Here is a 22064-nt window from a genome sequence, read left to right as displayed (position 1 = left end):
GATTATTATTTTTTATCATCAACTAAAATAATAGGTACGAATAAAAATGAAACAAGAGAAATCTGAAATATACTCTTAAAAATGATAAAAACGCCGCCACCCGCGCCCCTTACCTTTGTTACAAGGCTCGGACCGCGCTCGCAACAGAGCTGTGTCTCTAAAACTACGAATTGCATCATAATATTGAATAAAAAATGCATTTCAGATTTATTCAAATCTCATATATACCTTTTTTTTTATCATGAACGTGTTCTTGTCATTGGATACATGAACTGGGCATGAACAGAGTGCTTTTGTAAGACGACTAAAAAATCACGGTGTATAGGCAACAAAAGCTGAAGTCCTGACAAAGAACTTTTTATTGTTTGGTTACGTAACCCTAAATACCACATTACCATACCCCATGAATATTTCAGGGTTGAAACTCTAATTACATACATAACAAGAGTTAATATTTAATGAAAGTGTCAAAATGTTTTTATTACGCGGCACTAAACTGTTATGTTATGGTGATGTGTAATGTCTAATGACAAATATTTAAATATACTATTAAACAGTTTTCCAAAGGAGGTTCTATCTGAAGATTTAGGATTTTTTTTGTTATTATTACCTATTAGATCTCCTCTTTCGATCCGTCTGACCGTCTGTCACAAGGCTGTATCTACTGAACCGTGATAGCTAGACAAAATCTATGAAATTTTCACACATACTTAATGTGAGACCAAAATTAAAGATCGAAGTTAAATCTTAACAAATATATTTGTTAATTATTAAAATTAAATAATTATTTTCCCACCTAAATATGTAGTTGGCTTCTACTTTGACCTATTTGTAAGGAACTGTCAGGGTCGAGAGTCCTCAACTTATCAAACTTGATCGCATTGTCATTTCCAAATATTTGACCATATCTATGTATCGCATCTGGGTTTCTAGATGAACGCGATTAAAAAGAGTACTTTCGACAAATTTAATGGCTATATCCTAGTGCTTCTATTATTTCTCTAACTTTCATCACAAATTTACGAAAGAATACAACGCAACATTAGACCTCTTTCCCATCCACCCAAAGAACAGTTACCAAAACTTAAATTTGGAAGTCGATAACAACCGAACCGCTTTTAATTTTCGAAACCCGTACTCACCAAAGGTTGCCATCACAAAAAAATCTCCCATAAATTAAACAATTTATATCCAAAGTGGACGGGTTAACGCGTTTTGTTATAATAATGTAATATAATAGTGGAGAAGGCTTTGCCGTTGCCGCTTCCTCGGTTATAACGTTCTAGATACTAAATGTCGCAGTAAACTAAGCTGAATATGATTTTGAATAGTTAAACGATTTCTTGGCTTGACCTTGTGGGAGAGTCACTTTATCAATGCGTTTCTCGACTGTTTTAAAACCTTGAAATGTATGACTATTTATAAATATGAACCATTAGTGCTAAATATTGCAGTTTCGTTGTGACAGACACCCTATTGTACTGTAACTATTAAGTGTTGTTTATAAGCTTTAAATGTAAGTAGATATTGTGAATTGGTATGTCCTCTTCATATATCTTATAGTTTATATCTATTGTTCATTGTATATATATAGGGTATGGTGTATCGCGTAAGGTGTGTCATGTAGAACGGAATTTTGCTGAATTTGAATTTTTTTTTTTTATCAAAGATTTTTCATAATAATACTTGTCAGTAGCCTACAAAACAGCCGCTTGTCAATGTTATTTTTGATTGAATAAAAAAATCAGAATTTAAATGAAAAATGTAGAGTAAATAAGTTCAATATTAAAATTATTGATTTAAATGTAAATAATTAATTACCTGTCATACTAGTTGTAAGAGTTACTGGCTCCTAATTTTATGTAACGTAGTCATAATAAGTATAACGTTCCTACCTACCTATAATTTTGCATGCCGAAAATAGTAGGCGATGTATGTGAAACTATATTTTTATAAACCATCACCTGTATTTTGTACCATACTTCATGCAAATAAAATATTCTAATAAAAAACAACAATAAATAGTGTCACTAATTTTATTAACAAAAACGTGCATACAAATGAATAATTTAATGATTAAGTAATACGATACATTATATTTTAATTTTCGATTACACAAGTCGTATAAAAAGTATTATAAAAATGTTTTTAACACAATACCAAGTTATTGAGATCTCATTTTTAATTCATACAGGCTTGAGCCCTTAGTTACTGTTATCATAATAAGGCCCGGAGGCTTTATAACGTAACAATAAGCGTTAAATATTTACGCTTCTAATAGCGTAATGTTTGAACAAATTACTTAAGTCAACTTAAGAATTAATGCCCTTAAATGTTCTGTTTAATGTAAAATGAGGTTGTTGTAGCCAAGCTCCTGTAGTTATACACCTACAGCCGCTACTGACAATTGTCAATTTGACATATTGAGATTCGTATAGTCACGTGACTTAGATCTGTCATTTTTATACATGCGAGCGTTTTCTATAGAAATAGGGCGTTTTGTCATAATTAAAATTAAGAACCTTGACGACTTATAGTCCACTTAAAATAGAGAACGAAGACTTTCAGAAGAAGGAGGTTTTAATTTTTTGATGCTTAATGCAGCACGTATTATTTAAAATCATCAATAAAGTTTAGTTACCATTTTTGTTTATCGCTCATTTGCATTCAGTGTCATAAAATTTGGTGTCCCATGTTAGATTCTAGCTTAATAGATTTTATCCAAAAATCTCAATATTATAAAGGTAAAAAACAACAAATTCACCTACTGAAAGTTTTTCAATTTTTAGCTGACTATAAGTCAAAAGTATTCTCACATTAGTGATTATGGGCACTGCGACCGATATTGGTACCTAATTCATCTTTAAAAACACACTTTGCTATAAAATCGCCGTCAAATTCGTCATTAGTTAATCAAACCTCATTATTATCCACACTTGAATCCTTTTTGCTGTCATCATCAACTTTTCCGTAATTTATTTCAAAACTTCCCGAGCTTGGCTTTGTTTCCATTGATAGTGTATTCGTAGGATCTTTCAAAGTCTGATCTGGAATTTCAGGGCTTGCTTTCTTAACTTCTCTTTGTCTAGGTTTTAGAGTAAAACATTGCTTGCAGTCGTCTTCCCCTTCATCTGATATTTTCTTACTTGATTGCGATGTATATGGTTCTGGTGTGGTTAATAGTTCCAATTCTGAATCCTCCGTATCAACCTCAGGTTCAGTAATGGTTCGGGGGTTAAGTTTCTTATTTAGAACAATTTTTTCGTCCATCGTTAAAGAGTAATCTGGTTCGTCTGTGGAGTCATCAATAGGAACCTCATTGCTCTCTTCTGATTCTTCGATTATAGTTTTGTTGTTAATTTCTTCAGTTGCTAGATTATTGATCGTCTGATTATTGTCCATTTCATTGTCCGTCACCTGCAAGTTGCGCGTCAGATTGTTGTTTGTCTGATCATTGCTTGTCTGGGCATTGTTAGTCTGATTATTGCTAGTCTGATTGTTGCTTGTCTGATCATTGCTGGTCTGATTGTTGCTTGTTTGATCATTGCTGGTCTGATTGTTGAATGTCTGATCATTGCTGGTCTGATTGTTGCCTGTCTGATCATAGCTCGTCTGATTGTTGCTTGTCTGATCATTGCTGGTCTGATTGTTGAATGTCTGATCATTGCTGGTCTGATTGTTGGACGTTTGATTATTGCTTGTATGACTACTTCTATTTTGATTATTGTTTTCCTTATTATCTACCGGCTCTTGATTTGGCGCGTCTGCGTTTTCCTTTAGTTGGTCTTTTGGAAAGTTCAAGGATTCCTCTGACTCCTCTGAGTCCAGTTTTTCTTTACTAGTACTTTCTATTTCTTTAGACGATTCCTGAGAAGTTTTCTCTTTTGGTTTTGGCGCCCAAAAGTGTTTTTCATCCGCTTCTGGGATAGGCATCCACTCGTGTCCTTCATATAGATAAGACTTGCCTCGTCGACCCCGATAACCTAACCTTGCGGCTTCATCTTGTAGTCTGTTTTTCGGTGGTACTTCTTGAATCTTACACATAGCAAGAACACTGTCTCTCTGGAATATTTTTTTTGTTTATTATAAGTTGCAATATATGAAGCAGTTTAAATAGCTTCCTCGCAATGGTTTAAGCTAATTGATACTTAATTAATACTTAGTATGGTAAGTGGTTTGAAGAGGAGAACTCTCGAGCTATATATACATACTATATACTATATTATATACTTACATCACAATCCATGAGACCAATAATTTGATTGTCACCAATCTGCTTTAAGCGAAGATCGCGAGGCCTTATCTTCTGACCTTTACGAGCTGAAACCACAAGATGAGGGTCTTAGCTTATCACAATACGAAAGGGATTTGGTCAGGCCTAACAAATCAATTTTCTTGATCAACTTAAACTATTTAGTGAAATATGCTGACCAACTCAGTAAAACTTAAAAGTATCAAGATTTTTGGAAACTAACCTTTTTGAAGGATAAATCCCCAGTACTGGCCTCTGTCTCCTCGCTCCACCAGTAGCGTGATTTCTTTTTTATGATTTTCCATAAGTATGTGTCGTGCCTTCCAATTGATAGGCAAAATTGTGTTCCCATCGAACATTTTGTGCAAATGCTTGGAATGCTACAAAACATTGGTGAATTAGAACAATTTTTGAATGTCAAAATACAATTTACAGCACCTGTCTTCACAAACATTCAATTCATATGAGCTAAAACACCAAACAAGAATGCTTAACCTGAGCGAAGATCAAACCCTTGACACCCGAATTCGGCTTGGTGATGTCTACCACTCGGCTATCCATACAGTCAAGCGATCCTCTTTGTAGCGCTAACATAACCTTACTACAATAAATCAACTGCGACTTCTATCTCTAACAAAACTTAATGAAAGGAAGTACTTACATTTGCCGATGGAAAAGTGAACACTAAAGTTTCAATAGTCTTCGGAGGACCCCAGTAGTAGAAAACGAACCACTCTTGATCCAGTACTGAGTACGGGTTGAACCTCGCGTACTTCGCGAACTCCTTGCAAGTTGTTGACTCATTCACATTCATGCCTGAAGGGCCATGCTTCACCTTGCCCTTACGCCTAGCATTACTGATAGGGACAATGCAAATCAATGCTAAAACCGAGAGTAACTTGATCAGACTAAACATTGCACTGGTTTTTTTTTTAATTTTGTTCTTCTCAACCTGAACTCTTGAACTGAATGTCGTGTTGATCAAGTTGTGTCTTTATAGTGTTAATAAAGGATGTTGCTCCTTCATTTGTTTGTTTGTGTCGCATTTTTTTTTTAATTCTAAGAATAAAGACAAAAGCAAGTTATGGGTTAAGGAATTTATTGGGTCGAGCATTATTGGCATGTTTAACGCTATGGTAATAAAATTCTAGGAAAATAAATGTGAATAAGTTAATAAATATATGAATAATGCAATTAAAACTTCAACTAATCAAGTGCTATGTAACGTCATTAAATATTTTGATTTATGCAGTAATACTTGTCTGACTGTCCGTAGGAACAACCATAGCCGTGTAAGTAACTAAGAATCTTATAAAATTAAAACCGTTTTATGATATTAAAAAAATCCTTAAGAATATCCCTTTTTGCTAAAACACAAATTTCCTAATGATGAACTTGACCAGCATAATCCAGGAACGGATTTTCTTAAGAAGTTTCTTAAATAATCACGGTAAGTTTTCTGTAAAGATAATTTTATATACATGAACATCTTTAATATCACGCATGCCCTTGAAAACAAAACATAACCTTTTGATGCCTCATTTAGGCACTCGGCTAGATAACACGACAAAGTATCTTGATCATCATTTTGTACAAGTACACTCGATTCGCACCACATTTCACTTTCGGCAAGTTATTTGCCAATAATCTGAACGAGGCATCACTGAAAACTTTTATGATATTAAGTTTACTATTAATACGTGTACAGAAAAAATAAGAGTGATATGGAAAGGAGAGGCCCACAGCCAGCAGAGGACTATTCTAGGCCGAATGATGATGATGATGTTCATGGTGATAATGATGAGGATTACGATGATGGTGGTAATGATAGTGGTGGTGGTGATGGTGGTGGTGATAATGGTGGTGATGATGATGTCGATGATGATGGTGATGAAATACTTAAAGACTACACAGGTTTCAATCAAACTGTCCAACAGGTGGAATCTTCTCCAGTGGTTCAATATACTTCGCTTGTTCCTCAGCCAGTTTTCTGTTTTGAACATCTTTTCTCCTCTCATTTTCACCTTCGATGTCCCTCCAGGTCGGTTTCCCTGGACCCCTGAACTTAATGGTCGCAGCTTCAGCCTTCATTTCCTTGAAGATCGTGGGTTCAGTTCCCGATATAGCCATCACAGCAGCATAGTAATCTTCACAGTACATCATGACTAGATAGGGATCCTCAATTTTCAGTCTTATGCTTAACGATGGCAGTTTTAGATTTTTTTCTGAAATTCAGTATGTTTGTTACAAGTTATGAACTTTTGCATTGAAAATACATATTAACAAAAATACAATTTTCAAAATTATGTAAACACTAAAAAAGTATTTATAATCTTTTTGCATCGCATAAAATAGTTACATTACCCGCGTGCAACAGATAATATTTAATATACTTAGAATAATATAATAATTATATTCCGCAACATCACAAATCCTTTGTCCTGGGTGGGAATCAAACCCACGACCTCAGGAGTCTCGATCAAGGAAACCAGCTACTAGACTACTGGATTGAAATACCAGACTGGCTTTGCCATAACATTTTTAATAAGGTCCAGATCCAGATTTCCTTCCTCCTGTGTTCCACTGCTGGGCAAAGGCCTCCCCCAAATCCTTCGACGATTCTCTATTCTAGGCCGCAAGTAATAACAATAATTATGAACAACTTACCGACTGCATTGTCCGGCACATCATGTTCTGGTATTGCTACAAACAGTCCCCTCCTGTCCGCGGCGATCAGCAGCATGTTGTTCATACCCTGCATGTACAGCTTCACTTGATGCCAATCTACGGGCTTCGGCAACAGCTTTCCATATTTCATGCGATATTGTCGAACGAGCTGAAATAATAACACACTTCTAACTTAGCTGTCGTGTGCGGTAATAAGGCTCACAGCAAAGATCTGTTAATTAAGTGTTAACTAAAACTTGTCAAATTCATACTGAGAGTTCTGTTTAACATAGACTACGAAAACGTTATTTTTAAATAAAAGAATTCAAATATTTATATTTATTTACAGAACAATCATTTGCTCTATACAAAAAAAAACATAAATAATAATTAATTCAAGGCATCAAAAATTTCATCGGCATCGCTGCCGGCTGGGAGTGTGCCCAAAAGGCTGTCAGCATTGCCACGTTGAATGGCAATGTAATCCTCTGAGCTAGGTAAAAGCCAGCCTTAAGGTCACGAGAAGTGTCAACGAGACGCTTTGCTAGCTCTTTAAAAAGCGTTTTGGCACTCGGCCCCCACGGCCCAAAAGTTTCAACCCCAAACGGCTCAAAGAAGTAACTACCAACTAGATTACTATATTTGCGCCGTTTGAAGTTTTCAGCAGCCGCGGCAGCAGAGCCAGCGCAGCTCGAAGAGCCGGGAAGGTGAGATGGCGCAAGAGTATCGACACAAGTGGCATCCCACACTAAAGGCCTACTCATCTTCCAAGGGAAAATGACCACACATACCATATAATGTTCACCCTTGATCCTTTTTTTTTACGATTGTCCCATTGTCCCAGTCGTTGCTTAATCTTCACTTTGATACGTTATTTGTGAATGGTTCAACTGATTATCGTTTATCGTATCGCTTTTATGAGATTTAGCCTGATGTTAGACTATGCACTGACTAATAGGCGGCCAAACAACAACTAAAAAACAAACACGGCGTCTTACCTTTTGCGTTGGGATCGTAAACCTATGCACTATAGACACAGGATAACCTTCAACGGACCAAATATAGAACGGCACCCAATCTATGTTTATAATATCTTTCGGCGAAAAGATAGCGCCGACCGCGAACTCGTCACAAGTTGTGAAGTTAATTGTCGTCTTTCCCTGAAGTTCTTTCAATTGAAACTTTTCTCTAGAGAAGTGTTGGGCTTTGGAACTGTTGGTCTGCAGTGCGGACCCCCTGTATCGGTCTTTTGTTTGTTTGTTTTCCTTCGGTTTACCTCTCGACGCAGATGGCGTCATCAAGTTTCTTCTATGCATGTCTGCCAGGCTGTACCACTTCAGCTCCGTTATATTCTGTCCTCCCGGTATATCTCCCTCCATGTTCCGAAGATACTTGTCTCTTGGGTTAGTAAAACCTTTTGGTGCAAAACTCCTTAAGAACTGAATATTGGCTTTATTCCTTTTTAAGTACTCTCGTTCTTCCTCAGAGTTTTTGGGTACGATCATTTCTAATTCTAGTAGGTCTATTGGAGGCTTGCCTTGTGCGTATGGGTCTCCATACCCCGCGAGAGTGAGGTGTCCAAAAGGCACTGGTTCATTAAATTTCTGAGGGTAGATGTCGGTTTGCTTTTGTATCGGTGATGGTTCTTCATCATCTTCAACTCTTCGGGGCTTCTCGTCATAGTCCCTGGCTTCTAATAGTGCAAAGAGGAACATACACGGCAATGCGCGCATTTTTCTCTGAACTTATACACATGGCGACAATGTCTTATATTACATATTGATGGACAGAGCAGAGGCTGTCAACCTAACATAGCTTAGTAGAATTTTTAAATCAATGCCAATAAAAACAAAATTAAGAACATGTTAAAAAGCATGTTTTTGTTCGTTTCATCTACTCAAAAGACATGTTTATTTTTGTGGACTAAATATTTAAAACAACTGAATCCTGAAATACGACCGGCCATCTTAAAAACCAGAGAAACAGTAACCCATCATCAAAATATTTTTATAGTAGCTATCTTGGGAATTATTCATTATTTAATGATGCAACAATAAATAACCGTTCGCCATTTAATAGTTTCATCAAAATACTAAGAATAAAAAAAACCTTCCACAAAAATGTTGGTAGCTCCGTCGTTTGAAAACATGAAATACAAAACTGGTTCATTTGTTTCCGCATGTGACGGCGACAGTGTGTATGGAACACAGTTTGTAAATACAAACCGTCTAAAATTTCATTTTCAGCTAGGGCAAGTGATGACACTAATTTATAGGCGCGTTACAATTTATAATAATTAATAGATTTAGTATAGGAAACATTTATTCGGCTCTTAGGTTGTCTCTGAAAACCTTTATATTTTCGTGACCTTATATAGGTGACAAGAACAGATATGCAACATAATGACACAGGGTTTGAAGAATTTGTTGATTGAAAACGTAATATTTATCCATCTATTTATTTTTACAAGAACTATTACTACTTGCATTGATTTCAATTCATCATCGCTTACTCATAGTTTATTTATACTCGTAAAACTTAAGCAATTAAATTGGCATATTTCTATTTAATATCATATTCTAGATTATATAAATATTATTGTATTTTAATATATTTCTAACACTATTCTTTTTATACATATTAATAAATGAAAATTAAAAGTTACATCATTAAGACGCTATAAGAAACTAAATGACAATCTATTGCCTAATTCTTTATGAGTAATTTTTGCATTCCTTACAACTCCAGCTATCGCGCTTGTCTACAGATGGTTACATTATATGAAAGTTAGAATAACTGCAAATTCTCGCTGTTTATAAGTTCCAAATGCTCGTCTTCATCATCATCGTCCAACAGTCTGTCATCAGGGGGCGGCATCAACTTGGGTGGGGGAGGAATGATCGCCGTGTGGGTTCTCCCGAAGTTGCTATGGAAACCCAGCTTCTTTGCTTCTTGCTCCAACTATAAATAAGTGTAAGATACAGGGTGGATAAGGTTGAAAGGCCTTAAGAAAAAGGTAATGCAATCATACTATTTTCTCAAGCGGGATGTTAATAAGCTAAGTAAGAGGTAAGAAATTTTATGCTTGGGTCTTGTTTTACAAACATTCAAGTCAAATGGATTAAGACACAAAGGTTTCGAACAAGTATTCGTGAATAACACAAATGCTGTGACCTTTACCACATCTATTCGTACATAATATTATTTAAAAAACTGATTTCCACATAATCTTTTGGAACAGAAGTTTCTTGTTCACTCTTACCAAATGATGGTCTGGCATTCTGTCGACTGGTGCCAGGGCATAGCACAGGCGGTACTTGCAGTTCAGGATCCCGAGGTAGTTTGGCTGCACGTACTTTAGGCTGAATAACAGCTGAGGAGTGTCTTCATCTAAAAAATGATGTGAAAAATAGGACGTAGTTCGATGACGAGATTAGTTGTTCTGTAGCAATTCACTTTTGTGATTATAGCTGTAAGGGGATCCGTACCCGAAGGAAAAAAACTGAAGAAGAGGATCGAAGATGGACCCCTGTCCGTCTGTCTGTCCATCGGTCTCTCTGTCATCAGGCTGTATTTCATGACCGCAATAGTTCGACAGTTATAATTTGGTCAGATGATGTATTTCTGTCGCCGCTTTCTCAACAAATACTACGAATAAATATCAGGTCCCGAATTTGTGGGCTTGATCAAATTTACTTGTCACCCAACCGATTTATTTTTCTCTAGCCGATTCGCAGCGCGAGCGAGCGAGCGAAGTAACCCTCAGTATCGCAAGACCCACTCGCTCTTAACCGATTATTTGCATTTTATATTCAGATTAATATAGGACCGCATTTTTTGGGCTCAAAGGAAAAACAAAGAACAAATCTTACGCACATTCAAAAGCAAGAGACGGTATGATGATGAATATTCCGGATACGTTAGTCCTGATGAACAGTCCACTGAAGTCGATGGAGGTTTCCATGAACAGCTCCGCGTTGCTCCAGTTGACAGGAGGCTTCATCTTGTCGTCTAATTCCACTCTGAACCGATCTATCAACTGAAAGGTAACACCATTAGTTATGATTAATGACCTTCAGAAGCAGAAGATTCCTCGGTGTGGATATGTGATGCATGGAGATGCAGAATATTCTGATGAAACCTCATTTGTTTAGGTTCTTAAAACAGGTTAATCTTGGTCTTTTTATACAAATGCGTATTGAAATAAATAAACGACTGATATATTTCAGTAGATATTATATTTGATTCGGTATTCTTATTGTGATTTACATTGGTTTTTAATCGCGTTTTGTTTTAAACTGAGTTTTTTATCAAAAAGACACACCAAGATCGTTGAACCTTTTTTTAAGTTCATTTCCAAATCTAACAAATGGAGTTTCTGCCCTTTACGCTTCCATTGTAAGACACTGTTCCAAGTTGGTCATGGTATAGAAACTAAACACGGATATATTTCTGGAAATAGGTCTTCCGCCAAATATTCAGACAAGACGTGATTTGGATAGTAAAATTTAGTAAATATAGGAATATTTATGTACGCAGAATAAAAATCGAGAGTATTGTCCCTGACTTAATCTTCCCGGAAACAAAATGCTCAATACCGAGAGACTGACAATCATAAGCGTTTAAGTATATTTACCGTTTTAGTTGGAATACTGAATTTGATGGTATAAGTTTCTTCAAAATTATGATTCCAGAAGTAGAAAATGGTCCAGTCGATGTCGACCACGGTCTCGGGATTGAAAGTGTAGTTGGTCACAAACTCCTCACACGAGGTGTTATTATCAATACTTATGTTTTGGTATTCAAAGTTTTGGCCGGAATTTTCTCGAACCAGAAGAAAAAATATAAAAGTAATTAACTGCCAGCTTATTATTAGCTTACTCATTTTGTTTTTTACGAACGTAACGTTCTTAAAATGAGTATTTATTTCAATAAAAACTTTATTCTTCTCCTGGCTTTTTTTATTCATTCATGTTTTTATTCTTGGTTAGGTAAATTGTTTTTTTTTTAAGCACTAAAACTTTTCTACTTGCACTAAACTCTTTTTTCTTTTTTTCACTGCAATTGTTTTTAATATTGTTGCACTTATTACTGAATAATTAATAAGTGGAACAATACTAAACCTTGATTTATATACGGCTACATTGTTTTGAGAACTGCTGTTTAATATCGATTTCGTTACATAAACAATTTGTTTGTTTTTAATGTATCCGACTGTTCTTACTCTCATTACTGAAATGAAACGTATTTTAATAAACAGTGTCGTGCCATGTGATATATTATTCGTTCGCTGTGAAATATGTGTGCTGTAGCAAGTATTATTAATTTTTTAATTTGCTCAAATTTTGCAGCAGTTCAGTTACACCCTCTCTGGAATCATAGCATACTAACATTGGAAAAGACGAGAGCAAAGACGTCTTTCTTTAAAATAACCAAATTTCTCTAAGAAACAAAATCCTATCAAAAATTAGTTGTTGCCCGCGACTTCGTCCACGTAGTTAGAAGATCTCGTTTTCACAGCGCACGCAACGGAAGCCCTCAAAGATGAATAATTTTCCCCGTTTTTTCCACATTTTCCATTGTATCTCTGCTAATATTAGTCACAGCATGATGTTATATAGCTTACAGCCTTCCTTGATAAATGGTCTATTCAACACAAGAAATGATTTTTCAATTCGGACCAATAGTTCCTGAGATTAGCGAGTTCAAACAATCAAACTCTTCAGCTTTATCATATAAAAATAGTATAGATTCCATCGTCAAAAACAAAAAAAAACAGAAAACACTCAATCGTTTATTGCGCACCAACAAGTTCATTCTTATTTCTGTCATTGACGCAGGCATGGAAACCATCTCCGAAGTTCAGGTAGGACACGACGCCGCCAATGTCGGCCCTGTAGGGCATGGGGTGGGTCCGGGCCGACAGTGTCGTCACTCCGATCTGGCAATCTGACATCAGGAGGAACCGGCCTTCGTGGATCAGTTTCATGTGGAACTTTAGAAGTGGGACTGATTTTTTTGATGGCGTTATGTCTGGAATGAAAGGTGGTGTTGAAAAAATGGGTGTTCAAATCGTTGTCGAGTGTTTTAAACGAACAAACATCTACGTGTTTCAGCATTTTTTGAGCTCTTGGGGCTTGGCAAGAAAAAAAAAATGTTTTAATGCAGACAGAGAAAAGGACTTTTCTTTTTTGTCCTCTCACATTGGTGTCGCAGCTAGGCCTCTTTCCGTAATAAGCAAAAATCTCTAAGAGGTAAACATTGTTTTGAGAATTAACCATCGTCGCATGAAGTTTTATTTTTTGTGCACTTAATTCATCATACTTTACGATAAGAACAACAATGTTTTATACCGTCTCCAGTATTTACATAGGTACAGTATCCACAAATGAAGTACAACATCAACTTACTCCCATCCCTCACAACATTAGGGACTCCGATGAACCGACCCGCGGCTCCCTGGTCTGCGAACAGCAGCATCTCATGCCGGGCCCTCCCCATGGACACCAGCAGCGTGGCAGCATCCCAGTAGGGCTGGGTCTCCAGATACTCGTACATGTCATTCCAGACCCGGTTGATGATCTATCAAAGATGAAATATACAAATTTAAGAGTCAGTGAGTTGAAGGATCTTATCACCACTTCTTCCATCAATCAACCCCGTGAATAGCTGAACAAGGCTTTTGCTAATTTTACCCTGTTCTCTACATCTTTAAGTAATAGGTATTATTGCAGCTATGTAGTCTGATGTCATACTTCCAAAACTGCAAACTGAAAATTTGATTTAAACAAAATCACTTTCGAAGTCTGAAAAAAAATAATTTATAGCACTGTATTAGAACTCTTCTAGTAAAGATAGTTAGAACGAAAAAACAAAACTCACCATTGGCGTAGCATTTTTGAATGTCATATCCATGCATTTATGCTCCAACATCATGTTCCAAGCGTAGTAGATCCTCCATGGTTTCCCAACCACCATTTCCGTCTCAAAAAATGGTTCCTGAGTCAACCTATCACAAATTTCCGTCCCTGACTTATTCAACGCCGGTTTTAATTGCAATTCCGTTGCCAAAGCTGGTACTATTAGGACCAAAGCACGTATTATCTTGAAGAGTTCCATCGTGCCACTAGAATTTCATGTGAAATAGGTCCCGTTATAAAGACTAACAATGAGACGTTTATGTTTGGCCGTTGCTACTCGCTAATCGTTTTTTCCCAGGCTTGACAGACGAGTCTATGAGATCAAACGGTCTATGTTTTGTAATGAACATCCTTGACTGCTGTGATACGGTTTTTAAACTGGATCTCGTGTTGTACATGGTTGAGGAAGCTGTAGGGTAAACACCTATCTTTGTGGTTTAGTCATTTGTGATGACCGTGAAAGTATCAGTGCATTAGTATTTAAAACAACGATAACGTATTTAAGAAAATTATTGCTGAAGTAAATACGTAAACATTGCATAGTCAGTTCTAAGATTTAATCTTAACAGGTTAAAGAAGATCTATCTTCTATTTTCGTTGGAAAAGTGTTTTAGTGGTTCAGCGTGTATAAACCACTGTCACAAGTGGTGACCCATATGCAAATAAGAACGAGTCGAAAAACGACCTCTTATGTATTCAGTGAAGAATAGAGGAAAAATGTCTATCATAATAAGAGGAAATAATAAGAATATCGTTGTGATTTTAATAGTGCAACTAGTTTTTATAATCTTATTAAATCAGAAAAACGGTCAAGATTTTGAAATACCTAATAAGCTTTAGTAGAATAAAGAGCTTTAGAAGAAATAATAAGAACCAGATTTTTTCAAAAAATATAGAAGCGGAATCACTCTTTCTATCTTACAAGAAACATTGATAAATTAGTGACAATGTCATGATTTCTTTTTGAATCTAAAATAAGTCAATAAACATTAAGAAAAGTAAAAGAAAGCATACTACACAGCACAGGACTCATCCCTCTTGCTATGGAGGGAAGTGGAACAATTTATTCTTACTCTTTTTACTATTTCTGATTAATTTCATTGTTCCCCCTAGGACATACCGAACTTAAGTGTTTCGGTGGTTTTCGTTGGTTTAATTGTAGATCCTGGCTTACACGAGTTACAATGACGGGCATGTATTGCGAGCTAGACCCAATAAAAAAAAGCACAGAACTCATGGTTCTTAGAGTATAATCTGTTCTTACCATCGTTTGTCTCATCCCACGGAACATATATTATATACATCGGTACATCCTTAATTATATAATCCAGTTGGAGCAAGTACTTGGGAGCAGGTACTTGGTAGCAATGCAACCGGTTCTTGGAGAAGGTGGCTCCACTAACATTTATAACATAAATCAAGAACGCCCATCGTTTTGAGTTCCGCCTTATACGTGCTGAAGATATAAGGATCTTGCCTTACCATCAAGCTTCACTTCAAACCTCCTTTAACGCAATGGTTGTTATACATTGCGTGCTCAAACCTTTTTGGAACAAAGCATTTTCTTTGCTACTCCGCAATGGATGGTGAATGCTTTTTTAATTGACGCAAGTTTTCTTTTTGAATGATTTCTTGGTGAAGCATCAGAAGAGTGGCTTAAGAACCTGCATCCAGCTATCTTTATGCAGGTGCATGTTTAAATTAGTAAGCTTACCTTTAGCGATTAGTATTTCAGCCAATGATATAGGATTGAATTCCAATTCAATTTTGATTATTTTAAGATAAGTTTGACGATGAATTGTCGCTACTTTATCATTTGCTTTATAAGTCAAGTAACGATTTTTTTCTAATTAAGCACACTTTTCGATGACCAAAGTTGGCAATTATTTTTATGGGTAATTGGATAATTTCTATTGATATAAAATTTGTATACATTGCATACAAAAAGTTTGCATGCCATGCTACAAATTCCCCAGTAAGAGAAAGGCCTTCTAAGAGCTATTTAAAAAATCGGACATGTAGGAGTCGCCCTTGCTCGCGAGGCGTCCCTTATCATTATTGCAATATTCAATAATGATAAGGGACGATGATATTAATCTGTAAAAAAAAAACAACTGCTTAAGGCATAAACTATCATGGTTCATGAGATACAGCCTCGTAACATAAGGACAGACAACGGAGTAGTAGTATTACTGTCCCATTTTACCTACCCTTTAAGTTACTTCATCCTAAAAATAAAACAACAAGCGGTATGTTTATTCCCATTCTACAGCTCTGTTAATTACTTGTTTTGACCACAAACCCCAGGAACCATTAAAAAAAACTCCTAATCAAATCTTTTTTCTACAATCGCAGTAGGCGTACATAGCATACGTAACAGGCATCGCCTTCTGTCACTGAACGAAACTGCCTGTAATATAATTCCGCCTACCAATTCCCCGTATGTGGAGATACGGATCGGTGGTCGGTTGAGTTACGCCTCTTTTAAAACAAATGAGGTTCACAGCATACACGCCATGACCCGGCTACGGAATTTCACGTTCTTATTTATTGCCATTAATGGCGGTGGGCTGGCCTGAGTAGGTTCAACTCACGGTAGTCAACTGTTATGATTGGATTTTGTAGGCCTGATTAAAAATGTTGGCTAAATAGTGGTTAGGAGGAAGCAGGAGTTATAGCTACTGGTTGTATGTGAACTTTTATAGGTACTGTCTTCTGTCGATGTGGTCAAACTTTTAAGTAAATAGGGTACAAGATATGGTTGTAAAATGCAAGTGTTAGATTTTTTTGCACAGTGACAGTTGTCAACTTTAATATTTTCTACAAAATTTAACAGTATTTCCTACAACAGATTTCTATTCTAAACACACCTAACACACGTACATTTTAACAGTCAATATCCCACTACTGTTCATGGGCCTCTTCCCATATAGGAAAAGTTTGAGCATTGATCATCACCCTAGGTCAGTCCGGGTCAGCGATTTCAGATTCCAATATTTGAAATACATGTCTTCCTTCACCGTTTGTCTCTAGTTTTAGAATACTAAAGAAAGTGCATATGACTTTGAAAATTCTAGTTTTCGGGATCGAACCTACAAACAAATCCGTACAAAGTACGGCAAGGCCACCACGACATTTAGATCACCACCATTAACCAGCCTTGTATAATCTACTAGCAGTAAATAAAGGGTGCCACTTCACACACACACACGTAATAATGAATACCTTTAATGAAACGATGACTAATACACCGTGATTTTTTAGTCGTCTTACAAAAGCAGCCCAGTTCATGTATCCAATGACTAGAACACGTTCATGATAAAAAAATAGGTATTTATGAGATTTGAAAAAAAAAAATGCTATTTTTATTCAATATTATGATGCAATTCGTAGTTTTTTAGAAACACAGCTCTGTTGCGAGCGCGGTCCGAGCCTTGTAACAATGGTGAGGGGCGCGGGCGGCGGCGTTTTTATCAATTTTAAGAGTATTTTCAGATATTTCTTTTTTAATTTTTCTTCGTATTTATTGTCTTAGTTGATGATAAAAAAAAATCGCGCCTATGTGTATTTTACGTCGGATACATGAACTGGGCTCCTTTTGTAAGACGACTAAAAATCACCGTGTATAAACCTAACATAACCAAACTAATTTGACATCCTAACCACATGTAAACAGGGTAGGTACGTAGTACATTACGTCGCAAGAATGGGACCGCAGGAATCGATTAGCCGTTCAAAAACAGAGCGCCCCGGTCAGGTGAGACGATGTGAACAGTGAGTGTCACGCGCACGCCACGCCAGCGGCGCATGTAGGGTTGGCACAGACACCAGAAAAAAATATCAATTAAAAAATAAATCTTTGAGCCAGAGATATCGTCAAATAGAAGGATTTTTCTCAGCGCAATTCGCGGCAGGAAGACAAGTTTGCAATAACAGTGGCATAATGTAAATAATGTAAATATATTATATTCTAACAGTTTATTGCTAATATTCAACAAATTTACTGACACTCTAAACGAATATGCAAGTAGTAGAACTCAAGAATAATGTTATATTATCGGAAATCTATCTAACGGAGGAATTCGATTATTTTTTGCGAATGTTCGTAGCTACCAAGACCCAATTCATCTCCAGCAACATTTTCTCACACGATCCATTCAACTTTCCCACCACAAATCTTTGACAGCCCTAAACCAGTTGAAGGCGGTTCAATCAAGCTAGGAGTGACGTCACTGGAGGGCTCTCGGAATGGATATAAATTGGCGCTCCTCGATATTAATGGATCGGAAGGAGTCTGACTGTTTTTGACTTACCTATTGTAGCTCCTGTGTACGAGTGACTTTTGATCTTGTCTTAAACCATGTAGGTTGGTAGGTTTCATAAAGATACGGGATTTGGGATACGGTAGCACTTGTATTGCTTTTGTTTTTAGCACAGTAGCTGGCACCGTCTATTAAAGAGTAGTTTTCACTGACCTTTGAACTGATAATGGTGTGGTTCAGGAGCTACTCCCGTAACCGTGCAACTTAACCGTAAACCGTACATTTATATAAAAGTACCAGCCAGTTAGCCATAGTAGTTTTAAAGATGTCAATTTAGATTTCAACGTTGCTCAAAAATAAAATTTATGAATTCCAGAATAATTGCTAAATTGTTTGTTAATCTTTAAGCTAATTCGGAACAAACCTGGCTACCAACCTTAGAAAATTCGTGACAACTGTTCTTGAGGTACAATAAGTGATAACGCAAATTTCGTTTATGAATATAGATTAAGTTCAATACATCTTATAATAAGTATTATTCCGAAACGTATAAACTTCATAAACTCAACCATTAATCTTTATATTTTCTAAAAAATATTCATTCAGCATAAATATATCTACTCCAAAAATCCAATCTTTAATTTATTATTGCAAATCACACATTAAAATTAATCGTGATAATTTCTAATCATCATAAATGGAAAATATAGATTAAATTTATATACAACGCCTATTTCAATTAATTTCACTAATTAGTAGTGGCATAAATTAAAATCGAATTAGATTATTTCTATAGAAGTATGTCGAAGTAATTAAAATATTATTTATGTAGGCTGAGAATGTACCGGCTGTTTTCACGATCATGATACACATCTTTGAAGTAAAAAGGGCAAAGGTACTAAACAGATCTTTGGGCTTCTGAAATCTAAAAAGTATGAAATTCGACACAACATTCTATGGTTGCTAAGTAACAGAAGACATATTGTACTTTTCTTGATTTTTTATTCTGACAAGCTAGACCGTAAAGTATACTTGTTCTGTGTTATTTAGTTTATTATATTGAGTTGATTTGTATACAAAACGTACATATTGTACACACATCCGATAGCACATCCGTGCATGCGCAAAATGGAACACACTTATCATACACTAGCTGTTGCCCGCGACTTCGTCCCCGTGGGTAGAAGAGTTATGATTTATACCTGCCCTGATATTTTCACATTTTCCATTGTATCTTCGCTTCTATTAGTCGCAGCGTGATTTTATATAGCCTAAAGCCTTCCTCGATGAATGGTCTATTCAACACAAAAAGAATTTTTCAATTTGGGCCAGTAGTTCCTGAGATTAGCGCGTTCAAACAAACAAACTCTTCAGCTTTATATATTAGTATAGATATTGTGATTGTTCTGCAAACGGTAAGTGTCTTGCTATTTTTTAACTTTTCGTATGAAATCAAAAGTCCAGATTTATCTATCTTCATTGTTATTCGAAAAGTTTTTCTCGAGATAGTTCTGCTTTTTTTTCAGTCATCTAAGTATGACTTAGACATGCGTTATGCGTTTTTTTTGTGCCAAAATTAAAATGTTTCGTTCGTTAAAACCACTTAATACATGCAAAAATAAACAGAGTTGCTGATTATTGCCATCAAATAATTGAAAAACGCATTGTCCTGTGAAAAACTTACAAAAAATAAAGTTTTATCAAAGAAATTGATTGAACTATCTACTTAAGTATCTTTCAGTTCCTACTACACTCCCATGATAACCCGAAAATTGGTCAAACTTCCATTAAATCTTCGACAACTAAGAACAGTGTCACAAAACCAAATTACAAGAAAGCAGTTCAAATTAAACAGGTTTCTTATCCGCACAACCTAATCCCTTATCAGGCGAAGTAATAAAGGCATTTCCAATCTGGACCACGAGTATCCAATCAAGGTCCGGACCTCCAAAATAACATACGTAGTTACAAACCAAACTGATATCACTTTCCCCGCGACTTTTCCTTTCATTCCGAATAAGTTGGGGAAACATTTTCGCCTTGTAGTTCCGTACCCTCCCATAATCCTCTACCTGCAGAGATATACCGTACTTACCCCGCGCAGCCACTATGATCCATACCTACTACTGGAAACTTGGCACAAAATGGCATATCCACCATTTTTCGTCAAGCAAAATTCAGTTCTATTGCTTTGTCATAAGGTTTATATTCAGAAGTGTAAGTGAAGCCGTTACGTTCTTGATTTATGATTGGTTCTCCCCCCACCATCGCGTCTCTCGCCCTGCCTCATGCATTTAAATTGCTTCATTACAGAATCTAGACGCCGGGGTGTAGGGTTGCCTGTTGGGAAAAATGTTACCAACTTTGTTTTTGTGATTGTGTTGTTATTTATTTAGTTCAGTATTTCGGCAAATAATAGGAGAAAGCTTAAGGTCTTGTTAGAGAGATTGTTGGTGATAATGAAGTGGGCAAATAAAGTATGGGTGGTGGGAAAAGAGTTGCCAAATGGAGTGAACATTTTGTTTTACGCGTCCTAAAAGTAGGTTTAGCACAATCTCTTGAAGGTCCGCAATCAACAAAGATTTTGAACGACCTATATTGACACAAAGTAGCAAAAAAAACAATCAACACTCCATTCCACATCATTTCTTCAAGCTACAATCTATCACACCATCATAAAACAATAATTAACTTCAACAATTCCACTTACCAGTCAAAATCTCCTCATCTACTCTACTCCCTCAACCCAGTATCACCCTGTAGCTCCGTGGCAGCCCTAGCAGGGCCGGGGCGGTCCGTATCTGCACGCCGATCATTAGTACTGAGAGTGGCCAGAACAAAATTTTGCATGCTACCGATATTCCACCGACTAAGCAACTCTCGTTCACTTCGCAAATGTTCTTGGGATTGGATGGAGTCTTTTTTTTTCACATCACATCTATGTTTTTATATTCATCGCTGAAATGACTGTGAAAATTAATCTTTGTTTTCTTTAGACCTAATTTTTCGGTAACATATACATTTTTAGGTACCCTCAACGTTGTTTGTTACCTGATTTGTTTTTCTTTAGCTAAAGTGTACGGCACTAGATCGTTTATTGAACAGTTTTAGAATCTTATATAACGTATGTACTACGAAACTAATAATCCTCGCATGATAGTTTTTAATCGAACGAATACTACGAAAAAAAGAGATCTTACTCTAAGTCTAAATCTATGTTCCGTACGCTGATCTAAATGGCATTAATGAATAGAGGTATGAGGTAGTAAATGGCTTATATACCCGCACGATAAGAGATACATAGAATTGTGAAGATTGGACAAATAATACGAGCATATCAGCCGGTAATATGCTCTACCACCGGTCCCTATAGTAATTTTATTACAGTTATTAAAGAGAGATGGAGCTCGCGTGGTGGTGGAGACCCAGGTTTCTACGGATGGAAAAAATCAATCGTGTGGAAATGATAAAAACAAATGTTTATCGAAAAGAGACTTTCTTTTAGGAAATATGACGGTTATGAAGTAAGTAAGGTTTAATCAATGTACAATGACTGGAACATAACCTAAAAATGTCTGACTTTACAAGTAGCGACCTAAGAGGTTACCTCCAGAAGAGTTTTTATTTAGGGCTTAGGTTTATAAGCTGATTTTTTTTTTAGTATTGCACTCTAATATAAATGTAGATGTGACTATTGTTAAATGAAAAATAGATCAAGAAACCCAAATCATACACCTTATTAAATGAATACGTTTCAATTTACAACTTAAACATTAATTATTTATAAACAAAATGGGAAACAAACGCGCCGGAGATAGGTATTCGAAATTTCAAACTGTTTTGACACTTTGATGTCGAGAGTTCCGAATTTCGTAGGCACAGGTATTTTCTAATAGGTTTGTTATTCAAATTAAAAACTTTGCGGCCCGTATGGGTTTACTCCGAACTCAAGTCTGCGAAGGT

At 36.2% G+C, this 22064-nt stretch overlaps 4 protein-coding genes across 4 annotated transcripts; all 4 read right to left on the bottom strand.

Moving 5' to 3' along the window:
• Positions 1–2618: 2618 nt before the first annotated feature.
• LOC113503057 (putative uncharacterized protein DDB_G0286901) lies at positions 2619–5241 on the bottom strand. Its single transcript, XM_026884863.1, has 4 exons — positions 4914–5241; positions 4476–4632; positions 4235–4320; positions 2619–4062 (listed from the first exon to the last, which is right to left on the bottom strand). Exons 1-4 carry the CDS (start codon positions 5166–5168, stop codon positions 2914–2916), a joined length of 1647 nt encoding a protein of 548 aa, XP_026740664.1. The 5' UTR covers positions 5169–5241; the 3' UTR covers positions 2619–2913.
• Positions 5242–6091: 850 nt separating this feature from the next.
• Positions 6092–8839, bottom strand: LOC113503058. The gene is made up of 3 exons (XM_026884864.1): positions 7918–8839; positions 6920–7088; positions 6092–6477 (listed from the first exon to the last, which is right to left on the bottom strand). The coding sequence occupies exons 1-3, from the start codon at positions 8650–8652 to the stop codon at positions 6170–6172; spliced, it is 1212 nt and encodes a 403-aa protein (XP_026740665.1). The 5' UTR covers positions 8653–8839; the 3' UTR covers positions 6092–6169.
• A 692-nt stretch (positions 8840–9531) lies between these two features.
• On the bottom strand, positions 9532–12489 carry LOC113503059. The gene is made up of 4 exons (XM_026884865.1): positions 11556–12489; positions 10796–10958; positions 10182–10309; positions 9532–9880 (listed from the first exon to the last, which is right to left on the bottom strand). The coding sequence occupies exons 1-4, from the start codon at positions 11886–11888 to the stop codon at positions 9707–9709; spliced, it is 798 nt and encodes a 265-aa protein (XP_026740666.1). The 5' UTR covers positions 11889–12489; the 3' UTR covers positions 9532–9706.
• Positions 12490–12700: 211 nt separating this feature from the next.
• Positions 12701–14144, bottom strand: LOC113503037. Its single transcript, XM_026884829.1, has 3 exons — positions 13802–14144; positions 13330–13501; positions 12701–12952 (listed from the first exon to the last, which is right to left on the bottom strand). Exons 1-3 carry the CDS (start codon positions 14036–14038, stop codon positions 12714–12716), a joined length of 648 nt encoding a protein of 215 aa, XP_026740630.1. The 5' UTR covers positions 14039–14144; the 3' UTR covers positions 12701–12713.
• Positions 14145–22064: the final 7920 nt, after the last annotated feature.

Source organism: Trichoplusia ni, chromosome 18, assembly GCF_003590095.1.
Source record: "Trichoplusia ni isolate ovarian cell line Hi5 chromosome 18, tn1, whole genome shotgun sequence".
Lineage (NCBI taxonomy): Eukaryota > Metazoa > Arthropoda > Insecta > Lepidoptera > Noctuidae > Trichoplusia > Trichoplusia ni.
Note: the sequence above shows the minus strand (reverse complement) of the source record. Positions and strands in the feature narration are given on the sequence as shown.